Source organism: Orcinus orca, chromosome 3, assembly GCF_937001465.1.
Source record: "Orcinus orca chromosome 3, mOrcOrc1.1, whole genome shotgun sequence".
Classification (NCBI taxonomy): domain Eukaryota; kingdom Metazoa; phylum Chordata; class Mammalia; order Artiodactyla; family Delphinidae; genus Orcinus; species Orcinus orca.
In genome coordinates, this window is record NC_064561.1 from 143560586 (window position 1) to 143573706 (window position 13121).

At 47.1% G+C, this 13121-nt stretch overlaps 1 protein-coding gene across 3 annotated transcripts in view; it reads right to left on the reverse strand.

Moving 5' to 3' along the window:
- SNX18 (sorting nexin 18) overlaps nucleotides 1-8543 on the reverse strand; it is a 91124-nt gene extending 82581 nt beyond the window's left edge. For 2 of the 3 annotated variants that reach the window (XM_049707143.1, XM_049707142.1), the window contains exon 1: nucleotides 6686-8451. In XM_049707143.1, coding sequence (XP_049563100.1) covers nucleotides 6686-8309 — 1624 coding nt within the window. In that variant the 5' untranslated portion in view covers nucleotides 8310-8451. Of the gene's footprint in view, nucleotides 1-6685 lie in introns of all 3 variants that reach the window. The other variant, XM_004275134.3, reaches the window with a different exon arrangement.
- Between the last annotated feature and the right edge of the window lie 4578 nt (nucleotides 8544-13121).

A 13121-nucleotide genomic window follows, 5' to 3' on the forward strand; every position in this document is an offset into this window, starting at 1 on the left:
GCTTGGTGCAGGCCACAAGTAATTTGGAGGAGGAGAGGGACTAGCGACAGCAAACTGGTGACCCCACTAACACTGACGTTTATTCCTCTGTTACCATTTCTTCTGGTGTGCAATACAGGACAGCTGAGTTAAAATACAACGCTCAACTGCTATACCGATGCTCCCTTGGCGTTTCATCCTTTTGCCTGCAATTCTGGTGGTAAAAGGCCACCAGGAGGGATGATAAGATCCCTGGAATTGCCTTTTAACGGACAGTACCTCCCATTTTAAAGGTACCATTTTACTTTGCAAAAATAAAGCATTTAAGTGAGCAGTTACTAAGAACCATAACATTTGATCCTCATGATAACCTTATGAGGAAGTGTTCCCACTTTGTCAATTCAAAACAAGGCTTACAGAGGTTAGAACAGCTTGCCCAAAGCTCCGCTCACATCACACACTGGTCGCCCAGATGCCAGGCTGGCCCACAGTGGTGAGACTGTGCCTGTGGGGCTCTAGAGCTGACTCAGCTCCCTGTCAGAACTGGGCCAGCCCCATCTCCTCTGTGTAGCCCTGAGGGCTCTCAGCAACCTGGCACACAGCTTCTCCGCCACTAGTCAAAAAACTCCATGAGGGGACTTCCTGGTGGTCCAGTGTTTAAGACTCCATGCTTCCACTGAAGGGGACACGGGTTTGATCCCTGGTCGGGGAACTAAGCTCCCACATGCTGCTTGGCGCGGCCAAGAAATAAAATTTAAAACAAACAAACAAACAAACAAACAAAATTCGTGAGGATCAGAGTCCTGTCTGTCCCTCCTGCAGACACGAATCGAGTCTCTAAGCGCGGGATGACAGACAGTACAGGTCTTCCGGGCACTGTCTCTCTAAACAGATCTAAGCATTATTGTGCTGTGTGTGTGTGTGTGTGTGTGTGTGTGTGTGATCATCATAAATTGATGGCAAATCAAATCTAACTTGATATTACACTTTGGTTTTAAAACACTTTGAGAGACAATATAGCAGATTTTTATTCAGCCTGAAAAGAGGGAATGTAGTTTAAGAAAAATGTCATGTTTGTATCGGTTGTTTGGGTTCCACACAGTCTTTGGAAATCCAAAGATGACCAGACAGGAGCCTGTGAGGAGGCTACTTCTGAATAAAGAGGAAAGTCCAGCTGAGTCCAAGAGTCCTCAGAAGACCATGGGTGGGAGTGTGGGTCCCCGCCTCCTTTGGGCTCTGTGGTGACCAGCCTAACAGACTGGGCTTCCCGGTGTGATTCTCACGAGGGCTTTGTGGCTCAAAAAAGAAGTCAGAGAAACCAATGACAGGGTGATGTGAGCAGTATCCCCATCTAGATCGTGACCAAGACTGTTGGTGGCCAGTCATGCTGACATTTTTTTTTTTTTTTTTTTTTGCGGTGCGCGGGCCTCTCACTGTTGTGGCCTCTCCCGTTGCGGAGCACAGGGTCCGGACGCGCAGGCTCAGCGGCCATGGCTCACAGGCCCAGCCGCTCCGTGGCATGTGGTATCTTCCCGGACCGGGGCACGAACCCGTGTCCCCTGCATCGGCAGGCAGACTCTCAACCACTGCGCCACCAGGGAAGCCCCATGCTGACATTTTAACCAAGGAATTCAGTCATCTATAACAAAAGCCCCAAAAGTAACCTCATCTTCACTAAGAAAATATAGTTGGACCAAAGATTAAGGCCTGGAACTGAAGTTTCCTTACAAAGTAGCTGGGAGGGCTTCCCTGGTGGCGCAGTGGTTGAGAGTCCGCCTGCTGATGCAGGGGACACGGGTTCGTGCCCTGGTCCGGGAAGATCCCACATGCCGTGGAGCGGCTGGGCCCGTGAGCCATGGCCGCTGAGCCTGCACGTCTGGAGCCTGTGCTCTGCAACGGGAGAGGCCACAACAGTGAGAGGCCCGCGTACCGCAAAAAAAAAAAAAAAAAAAAAAGGAGCTGGGGATGGAAGGAGGGAGAGGAGAAATGGGTGCAGTTAAGACGGGGCTAAAGCAAAAAAGATGAATGACCTCGGTTTCTAGCCGAGGTTTCAAAATAAGGATGAGCTTGTAAACAGCCCGCCTATTAGACCTTTTCTCTGTATTCCTGGCACCACCCTCTCAGGGCTATTTTTAGCTACAGGAGAAAGGGGAGCAGAGAGGGAAGGGCTCACGGTGGCCCAGCCTCACCTCATGTGCCCTGCCGGGACTCCGGCTATCTTTAATTAATGTCTGAGGGACATAAGACCGACCCTCCCTGTGCTGAAAGGAAGCACAATGGTGAAATTCTACCCCACAAGACTGATAGGCCCACTACTGGTGTACCATTCCTGAGGTCCCGGGGCTGTTTTCTGTTCAAAAGAAGGCTCCATCTGGAACGTTTACAGAGGGCAGTGAAGTAGACCCTGCCTGCATGTTTAATTTACAAGTACAGAAAACAGCACTGCCTTGTTTATATATCTAGTTCTGCATCCTCACTTCACACACTAAGACTACATTTTACCAACCAATCACTTTTACATGATTTTATACCTTTTCTCTGGAATACAATTTCATAAATGACTCCCTCTGGCTATCTAGTCCAGATTCATAAACAAAGATGAAACCAACATTTCTCATCATCTAACATTACAGCCTTTCCCTTTCGCAATATTCCCCAAGAGATAAGCCTAAAGCTTTTAAACCACCACAACTCACTGCCATTCAGATTAAGCTTCATTAAATATTAGAGGTTAATTGTATCTTTGGAAACAGAACTGAATATGCTAGGAAACTGATAGTGAAATATATTCTATGTACCACCCCAAACTCAGCAAGGCCGGCATTATAAAGACATACTGCAGGCAGGGGCGATAAAGAGGGAAAGGATAAAAGGCTGCCATTTCAAGAAAAGACAATCAAGACCACAGGGTTACAAAGCTCACTGATAAGACCTGTGTAGACTGCTTAGTCAGCGATCGATCAATGAACTGCCCATGAACAAAGAATTTAAGGGACTCCTGTGAAGACAAAGCAAAATATGAAGAAAATTCAAACAGGTTCTGAATTCCACCTACTGTACTTCAAACTACAGCAAACTGCCTTCTTCCCACACTCAACTCCATTAACAGAAATAGGTCTGTTTATTTAAGACTTCATCAGTTAACGAAAAAAATCAGAATTCTAACCATTCCCTTTTCGCTGAAGGAAACACAAGGCTCTTTTCACTTCTGCAGAAAGTACTTATACTAAAACCATTATTAAGTTTAAGCGATGGTTTCGGTACTAAGTAGAGTCAGAAAATCCCAGTCCACCACATTTGAGAGTATTTGAGTTTTCCACCCTCTTTCTGGAGCTGGTTCCTCACCAGCCTCAGATGTCCATCCTGAGACCAGTTGCATTTTCTTAATGGGACATGAAGGCAGGCTGCAAAGCAGGTGGACGTCCTCACACTGCAGAAATATTACTCACTGGTTGAGTGCCTGGGAAGTTCCGTAGAGAGGGATCTAGCAGGACCTGTTTCCCCTCCCATTTTTTATCGCCTAAGCCTATATGGAGAGGAGATGCCAGGCGATGACCAAGAAAAAAGCAAACTATCTGGAAAGTATGTGAAAAGATCATCAATTTGCCGGGCAAACTTATGACAGGACTGACAGTTAAACTATGGCCAACGGTCCAGCTCGACACTCTCCAATTAGAACCTGCAGCGGGGATGGAAATATTCCTCACCTCTGTTGTCCAATATGGTAGCCGCTAGCTATAAAACACTTGAAATATAGCTAGTGTGACTAAGGAACTGAACTTTATTTTAACTAACTTAAACAGTCCCACGTGGCTTGCAGACCCAGCATGGAACAGCACAGGTTCAGGATGCTAGGAAAGCTGGCTGATGGCAGCAGTCTCCTGGATAAGAAAAGGGCTCAGAGGAGCCTACTGTTCCTGTCCTTTCCCCCAGAATTAAGGGGGGAAAAAACTAATTAACTCTCCTTCTTAACTGCTTTAGTAATTGAAAAGCACTTTCTAATCATTTTGTGACTCAACTGAATGTGGGTCTCTTAATATATGATTAGAACATGTAAAATGTAAAAGTGGTGAAACTGTTTTTCTCTTACTGTAAACAATGAAGATTTCAGACTTGAAATAACTATTTTGAATTTTTAAATTTCTCCCAAGTTGAAATATAAACTTTGGACCAAATACTTACAACAAAAGATTGTATACGCTGCTTAAAGATTTTCACTTTTTTTTTTTTTTTGGCTCTCCTCTCAAAAGTCACAGTAAGACCTCTGATATGATTACACTTTGAGGCCTTGGAGGAAAAAACAACTTGCAAACAAAATCCCCAAGTGCTCAGACTAAGAACGATTCATTCCAACAGCAACTGTGTATGGGGCTGTGGGGGGAGGTGTCTGAGCTGCTCTTTACAACCACGTGAACATCCAGAACATGTTCAAAAAGCTTTAGCCTGGCTAAAGCTCATCTGCATTCCTAAAAATGCCAGCACTAGCATCCTTGATAAACGCTGGCTGTAAACAAATGCTTTTAGCCTTATGTACTGCACACTATAGCTTTAAATGGCAGTACATTCTAAAGACACGTCATCTAGGGACACAGGTTCCCTGTACGTTACACACCAAGGATACCCCAGAAACAAACTACGTTGAATATCAACTGGTGTTCTTTTCCGAAGTTCCTAAAGATTATGTTTAGTGCCCTTGAATTGTTTAAACAACGTAAAAATGGTACTGGTTTTAATGAAGGAAGTTTCTCAAATCCCAGCAGGAAACAATTTTAGTTCTAGAGTTAAAAAAATAAACTATGTATATGGTTTAACAGGCTGCATATAAACTCAAAATAGACCTTAGAGCAAACATCACACCTTTTCTAATAAATAATTTCAACGGCAGAGCACCTGACAAGACTGAGTGTGTGGTCTGATGACAGTAAAACCAGTGAATGGATGGATGAAACCCTGTAGTAGCCAGTCACCCATGTGTGGCTGCAGGAGTCTGTCCTGGCTCCACCCTTTCAACTACTTACCAACAATTTGCATAAACTTACAGAAACAGTTAAAAAGGCGGCCAGCACTGATGTAACACAATGGAATTTAAATGTAAGGTCCTGCATTAAAGGCTCAAAGAGCCAGTTGCACCAGCACCATCCAAAATGTCAAGGGTTCACAGCAATTTATGCAAAAAAGCATAAGGAATGTAGATGCAGCTTCAATGCAGGTCCAAAGCGATATGGCTGCTCAAATAGCTAATTCAGCCTTACACTGCACTTACAAAATGTAAATTGCCAAGAAAGTTACTGTTCTCTACTAAAACTAGTACTGCAGATGTTTGGGGTGCATTTTATCAGGGGCAAAGCCAAGATCAATGTGTCTGAAGGACCCCCCCTTTGGTAAGTTAGAAGACTGTCACATACTTGGAAGGGGAAGGACTGCTGCAGAGGGGAAGGAAGCTGCTGTCCCCAAAGGTCTGAAGGGCTGACATGTTGGTAAGGAACAGACTTATTTTGTGTGGTTCCAGGGAACAGAAAGAGAATCAAGAGAGGCAAGTTTTAGTTCAATACCAGGAAGAATAGGTCAAAGATCAGGGCTGTTCATAAAGGGACTGGCCCACATGGCAGGGCAGTGAGCATTTCATTACTGAAGGCGAGACCTGGTGGCCCAAGGTTTCCACCACCTCAGGAAGGTAGTTAGGTGACTCCCTCTTCCCTCTCCACACTGAACAGAAGACATTCACAGGCAAGGCTGCCTCCCTAACTCCACCCCCTCCCCATTCTCCCTCACTTGAGGCATGCTCTCAGAAGTTAGTGACTAACGTTAAGACAGGAATTACTAATTTATTTATTGCAGATTGTAAAAAAAACAATCTGCAAACTTCAGTGCTTTAACAATAGTTAGGGACTCTAACAACTACTAACAAAACAAGCTCTGACAGGCAGCTAGGCAGCTAACTCACTGGGATACCAGAAACACTGCTCTCAGACACAATACTCAGAGATTCTATACGTTCTACGTAGCATCCCTGCATCATTCTCCTAAATAATGCTCTTAATTTCAGTCTGTTAATAGACTCCAAACTCAAAATGACCGAACCTAAAGAGATTAATTTTCTTAAAACTTCCTGAAATTAGAGTGGGTCTTTTACCTCATCTCACAAAGGTTGCAAGCAAGAAGCCTGTGCAGACAATTCCTAAGCTGCCCCAGCCAGTACCTCAGAGAACTGACCCTAACGTCTACCAACGCAGTGACTGAGTGGTGTGCAGGGCGAAAGCAGAACTTACCTTTATTTGCAGATATCCATTCCCCCCCCCTTATTTCCACACTTCCGGAAACCCACGACTAAGTGACACTACCAGTGTCCAAATGGATGCCTAACATGGTTTGGGTCCCCTTCTAATTCTACCCTAGACACAAGATTACAGATTCCAGAAGCTCATTGCCCGACTATTCAAACTCTAAAATGACAGCATTGTCATCAAAAGTACTCTCAGAAACTCCTCTGAAGAGTACCGGCGCCCTGTCCGCAAATATTTTAAGGAGGAAGCTACCGGCCCCCAATCCGCCCTATGCTCAGGGCACCGCTTGGCTGTCCACATCCCTGCTGTATTCCCGACCTGTGGGATATTAATCTGAAACAGACGATGGTAGTTCTGTCAAAGTCACCCTTTCAGCCTGAACAACACATTCCACACCACCTGCTCTAAAGGCCAGGCTTTACCTTTCTGAACGTGGATGATGTCGGGGAAGTTGGCCAGGTGCCCCTGATACAGCGCTAACAGGTCCATGACGGGGTCCAGGTCCTGCCTGGGCTGGTCGGCGAAGAGCTCGCCGATGGCGTCGTAGGCATCTCCGGTGAAGGCGATGGCCTGGTTCAGGCCGGCCGAGAAGGCCTGCTGGTCCAGCTCAAAGGCCTGGCTGAGGCCGCGGAAGGACTGGCCCACCTTCTGATACTCCTTCTTGAAGCCCGTCACCTGCTTGCGCGCGAATTCATTGGCCGTGTGGTTGAGCTGCAGCGCGCTGTCGTCCATCTTCTTGGTGAAGCACTTGAAGCCGTCGATCTTGCTCTCCACCTCCTGCAGGTCGAGGGCGGCGGCGGGGGGTGTGCTCAGGGTCAGGAAGAAGTTGGCGCCCACCATCTCATCCTTCTCGGCCTTCCTCTTGCCCTGTTTCCAGGCCTTCTCGTCGGTGCTGCTGGGGCAGGTCAGGAAGTGCTGGAAGACGTCGCACTGCGCCAGCACCGGGTGGCTGGCCATGTGGTTCATCCACCAGATCAGGCCCTTCCTGCGCTTGGAGATGAAGTCCTCCTCGAAGCGGCCGGTGGCCTGCTTCTCGGGCAGGTGGGGCACCGAGATGACGGGGAACTTCTCGGCTAGGCGCGCATACAGCCAGTCAAAGTGCTTGTAGCGCCGGTGCACTGGCACCTGCGTGTGCGTGGGCACCAGCTTGTAGGAGATGTAGCTCTTCATGCCCTTGAACTTGGTCTGCTTGGTGGGGTCGTCGATGGTGCACTGGAAGGGGTAGGGGTTCTCCTGCCACTCGGGGCCGTAGGGCCCCAGCACCACGCACAGCTTGTCCCCGTCCTTCACGAAGCCCGACGCCTCGCCCAGCACGAAGGCCTCCCCGCCCGACTTGACGAAGGTGGAGAAGCGATTGAGGTTGCGGCTCACGGTGGCCGAGCTCTTGGCCCCCGACGGGTGGTGCTGCGGGGGCGCCGAGCCGCCGCGGGAGCCCAGGGACAAGTCGGTGCGTGTGGACAGGCGGTAGCGGCCCGCAGCGCCGACGCCCCCCGACGACGAGCCGTCGAGGTCCGGGTACGCGCCGCTGCCCAGCACGCCCGGCTCGTCAGCCACCGTGGAGCTGTCGTCCCACTCGTCGTCCCAGTCATCGTCGCTGCCCTGGCTGGCCTGGTAGCCGCCGCCGTAGAGCTGCTGCGGCGACGGCTGCAGGGCACCCCCGCCATACGAGAAGCCAGCGCCCGGCGGCTGGAAGGTGCTCGGCGGCGGCGCCTGCTGCGGTTGCAGCAGCGGTTGGAAGGCGTCGGGCGGCGGCTTGAAGGAGGCGGGCGGCGCGGCGGGCAGGGGCTCGAAACCGCCGGGTGGCACGTTGGCGTAGCGAGCCGGGGCGCCCGGGCCGCCGTCGCCCGCCGGGCCGGGCTCGGGGACTCGGATCACCTGCACGTACGAGGCCGGGAAGAGGCCGCGGTCCCCGCGGCTGTTGATCCCCTCGAGCCAGCCCTCGATGTCCTGCTCGCTGCACAGGCTCAGCACCTCGTGCTCCCGCAGCGAGATCTCGCCCGGGTTCTCCGACCTGAAGTCGTACAGCGCCCGGGCGCGCAGCGCCATGGTCCCGGCGCCCCGGAGGGCTGCCCCCGACTCCTGGCGCCCCGAGCCTGCTGCCGGCCCGAGGGGCCCGCGGTGGTGCCCGCGCCCTGACGCGCGGAGAGAAGCCCCGAAGGCGGCGCACACTCCTGTGCCCCTGCCCGCCGGTCGCACCCTCCGCGCCCTCCGCGCCGCTCGGCTTGTAGCGCTGACTGCCGCGCTGGCCGGCCGCCGCGGCCGGTTGGGGGCGGGGCCCGCGGCCTCCCACGTCCTCAGCTACGCTAATCCACGGCCGAGAGCCGCGCGCCAGGCAAGAGCAAGCGATGGCCGAGCCGCCGCGCCCGCCCCCGGGTGCGACTCCGTAGCTGCCACTGCCGCCTTGTGGCCTGTGACGCGCAGTGAGGCTCAGCGGTGAGAGCTGCGGATGAAGGTTTCTATTCAGAAGTGAATTGTCTGAGACTTTTTTAGGCTTTTAAGTTAAAAAACGTATCCTAGAAAGTAAGTAAATGTTTGCGTTGCTGATAAGCGTTCCCACTCTGAGCGCTCATTGAATACTCCTACAATGACTTAACCCATGCCTCTGTTAAAGGATTTTCAATGAATATTAGCGTTGCGCTAAGAAGAGAGAAGGATGCCTGTGTCGGGGCTGTAGACGGACGGAGAAGCTCCCTTTCATCTTCTCCCCACTGGAGGCTTTTGGTCAAAAAAGGGAGAATGACAAGAGCAAAGTAAGGAAAGGCGCTGTGTTTGACCAATTAAGAGGCTAAGGGTGGTGTGGGGAAGGAGGCACTGGAGAGTTTACACTAAAAGAAGTGTGCAGAGAGAGCTAGCATTTTGCATGTGTCCCTTCCCCTCCCTAAGACACATGAATGAGACCTTAAGCTTCCGCGCCAGGCTGCTGGGTTCAATCGGCCTCCTGTTAATAGCTATCTGTAAGACCTTGAGCAAGTTACTTACTGGACTCCTAGGTTTGCTGTGGGGATTTGATAATCACGTAATCCCTATTTATAGATGAGGAAAATGAAACAGAGCTTAATATATGACTAGCTTTATTCGTGGTAAGCACAGTTTAAGTGTTTGCTGCTGCTGTTGCAGTTGTTATTGTTATTTTGGAAAGCAAAACCTCTGTCCTCCTTCATAAAGATAATGGGCGTCCTAAATTACAATCTTGGGGTATATGCCCCAGGAAGGGTACCAGTGTTCACACCCCTGCTTCTAGTCTGAGATCAGTGACCATCCCTCTCCATTCATCTCTGTCTCACTATATTTATATTATTTTTAAGTAGATAAAAAAATCACTTCCTGAAATATTAATCAACTCCAGTCTACTAGAGTTGCCTTGTTTCACATCTTCTTTTCCTTCAGTGTATAATTTGCCTAAAGCTTTTTCTTCTCAGAACCTCCTCTTATTGTCTAACCTAATTATTCTTTTGAAGACACCTCTGATTGGGTGTTAGCATTCATATGTCATTAATTTCATCCTGTCCTCTGACCTTTTTCAAGCAAATCTGGGAAACAAGCCAGAAGAGTATACAATTATTGTAAGAGCTGTGGTATTCTAAGCATTCTGTACAAAACCACCAACCCAGTATACCAGAATCACTCCCATAGTGTTTATCCCTAATGCAAAACCTTAATTCAATGCAGTAAGCAAATTCTGAATTACACCATTTGTAGCTGAAAATTCTGGGTTAGGACAATTCTCACAGTAAGTAACAGAGTTCATTGAATTTCGGCATCAACAATTTATGTGGTCAGAAACATGAAGGCAACATTTGTGAAACATCTAGAATACAATTTATTTTACTTAGTAACTTCTGAGAAGCTAATCTAGAATATTTAAGATAAATACATTTAGTTTCATCCTTACTATTCATCTGGTATTACTCCTTAGGTTAAAGAGTTAAAGTAGCAGGAAACTTGCAACGTTTCAGGCTTTCAAATAGAGAGGGAGACTGAAAATCTCTTTTGGGTGTGAAACTTCCAGGAGTTTGAGAGTATGGCATTTACAGACAGGTTGGACTGCTCTGTAGAGCAGTGGTTGAGGAACCGTTGGGATTCGGAGGTTGTTTGCAGTGCCAGTGCACGAGCAAATGCTCGGGGTTCATGAAGAACAGGGACGTGGTACCTGGCCCTGTGGCACCCTAATGGCAGGAAAGACCCTACCACTTAAAGGTCTTGGATATCTAGAAAATATACTCCAGTATTAGAAACTTAAAACTGTTCACTCACAGAAGTAGATACAGTAATAACATTTTAAAAAGATTTCTCTAGAAAATGGAGCATATTATTCATAATTCAATTTACAGAATCATCATTATAGCCATCAACTATTTCTATTTCATTACGCTTTTATAAAGACAAGTCATTAAGGGACACTAAATGGCTCCAAACAACTGCATTTTCACACTTCTTCCCTTGGCCTGAGAGGTGGCCAGGCCCCTGCCTCTCTTTCCATCCCTCTCTTCCACTAGAGAGAAACCACAGTGGTTTCTTTGCTATTTCTGGAACAAGCCAAGCGTGCCTTTCATTTTTTTTTCTTTTTTTTAGTAGACTTTTTTTTTAGAGCAGTATTAGGTTCATAGCAAACTGAGGAGAAAGTACAGAGATTTTCCATATGCTCCCTCCCCGCCACACACACAGCCTCCCCATGGACACATCATTATCACCCGAAGTCCATAGCTTATGTCAGGATTCACTCAGTGTTGTACATTCTATGGGTTTGGACAAATGTATAATGACATGTATCTACCATTATATTATCATACAGAATAGTTTCACTGCCCTGAAACTCCTCTATTAATCCCTCCCTCCTTCCCTCCTAACCCCTGGCAAACACTGATATCTTTTCTATCTCCAAAGTTTTGCCTTTTCCAGAATGTCATGTAGTTGGAAGCATACTGTGTAGCCTTTTCATATTGGCTTCTTTCATTCGGTAATATGCATTTAAGGTTCCTCCATATCTTTTCAATGGCCTGATAGCTCACTTCTTTCTAGCGCTGAATAATATTTCATTGCCTGGGTATGTCACAGTTTATCCACTTACCTACTGAAGGACATTTTGGTTGTTTCCAAGTTTTGCCGATTATGAATAAAGCTGCTGTAAACATCCCTGTGTGGGTTTTTGTGTGGCTATAAGTTAGCCACTCCTTTGGGTGAATATCAAGTAGCACAATTACCGGATTGTATAGTAAGAGTATGTTTAGTTTTGTAAGAAAATGCCCGTGGTCTTCTGTGGTGACTGCACGACTTTGCACTCCCACCAGCAATGAATGTGAGTCCCTCTCGTTCCACGTTCTCACCATCATTTGGTGTTGTCAGTGTTCCGGATTATGGCCATTCTAATAAGTGTGTAGTGGTATGTCACTGTTGTTTTAATTTGCATTTCCCTGATGACATACGATGTAGAGCATCTTTTCATGCTCTTATTTGCCATCTGTATATCTTCTTCAGTGAGGCGTCTATTAAGGTCTTTGGCCCATTTTTAAATTGGGTTGTTTGTTTTCTTATTTTTGATTTTTGAGAATGTTTTTGTATATTTTGGATAAGAGTCCTTTATCAAATGTGTCTTTTGCAAATATTGCTGCCAGTCTGTGGCTTGTCTTCTCATTCTCTTGACATCATCTTTCACAGAGCAGAAGTTTTTTGTTTTTCAGGGTTTTTTTGTGTGTGTGGTATGCGGGCCTCTCACTGTTGTGGCCTCTCCCGTTGCGGAGCACAGGCTCCGGATGCGCAGGCTCAGCGGCCATGGCTCACAGGCCCAGCCGCTCTGTGGCATGTGGGATCTTCCCGGACCGGGACACGAACCCATGTCCCCTGCATCGGCAGGCGGACTGTCAACCACTGCGCCACCAGGGAAGCCCAGAGCAGAAGTTTTTGATTTTAATGAAGTCCAGCTTACCAATTATTTCTTTCATGGATAGTGCCTTTGAAGTTATATCTAAAAAGTCATTGCATACCCAAGGTCATCTAGGTTTTCTCCTATGTTATCTTCTAGGAGTTTTATAGTTTTGCATTTTTACATTTAGGTCTCTGATCCATTTTGAGTTAATTTTTGTGAAAGGTGTAGAGTCTGTGTCTAGATTCATTTTTTTGCATGTGGATGTCTAGTTGTTCCAGCACCATTTGTTGCAAAACCTATCTTTGCTCTTTTGTCAAAGATCAGGTGACTCTGTGAGTCTGTTACTGGGCTCTCTATTCTGTTCCATTGATTTCTCTGTCTCTTCTTTCACCAATACCACGCTGTCTTGATTACTGCAGCTTTAGAGTAAGGCTTGAAGTTGAGTACTGTCAGTCCTCTAACTTTGTTCTTGTTCGTCAATATTGTGTTGGCTATTCTTGTTTTTTACCTCTCTGTATAAACTTGAGAATCAGTTTGTCGATATCTATAAAACAACTTGCTGGGATTTTGATTGGAAGTGCATTGAATCTATAGATCAAGTTGGGAAGAATTGACATCTTAGCAATATTGAGTATTCCTATTCATGAACATTGAATATCTATTTGTGTAGTTGTTCTTTAATTTCTTTCCTCAGTTTTGTTGTTTCCTCATGTAGATCTTACACATATTTTGTTAGATTTATGCCTAAGTATTTCATTTTGGGGGGTGCTAATGTAAGTGGTGTTGTGTTTTTAATTTCAGTTCCACTTGTTCATTGCTGCTGGAAAACAGTTGGCTTTTGTATATTAACCTTGCATCCTGCAACCCTGCTATAATGTATTATGAATTTCAGGAGGGAGTTGTTGTTGACTCTTCCAGATTTTCTGCATAAACAATTATATCATCTGCAAACAAAGACAGTTTTATTTCTTCCTTCCCAATCTGTATAACTTTTA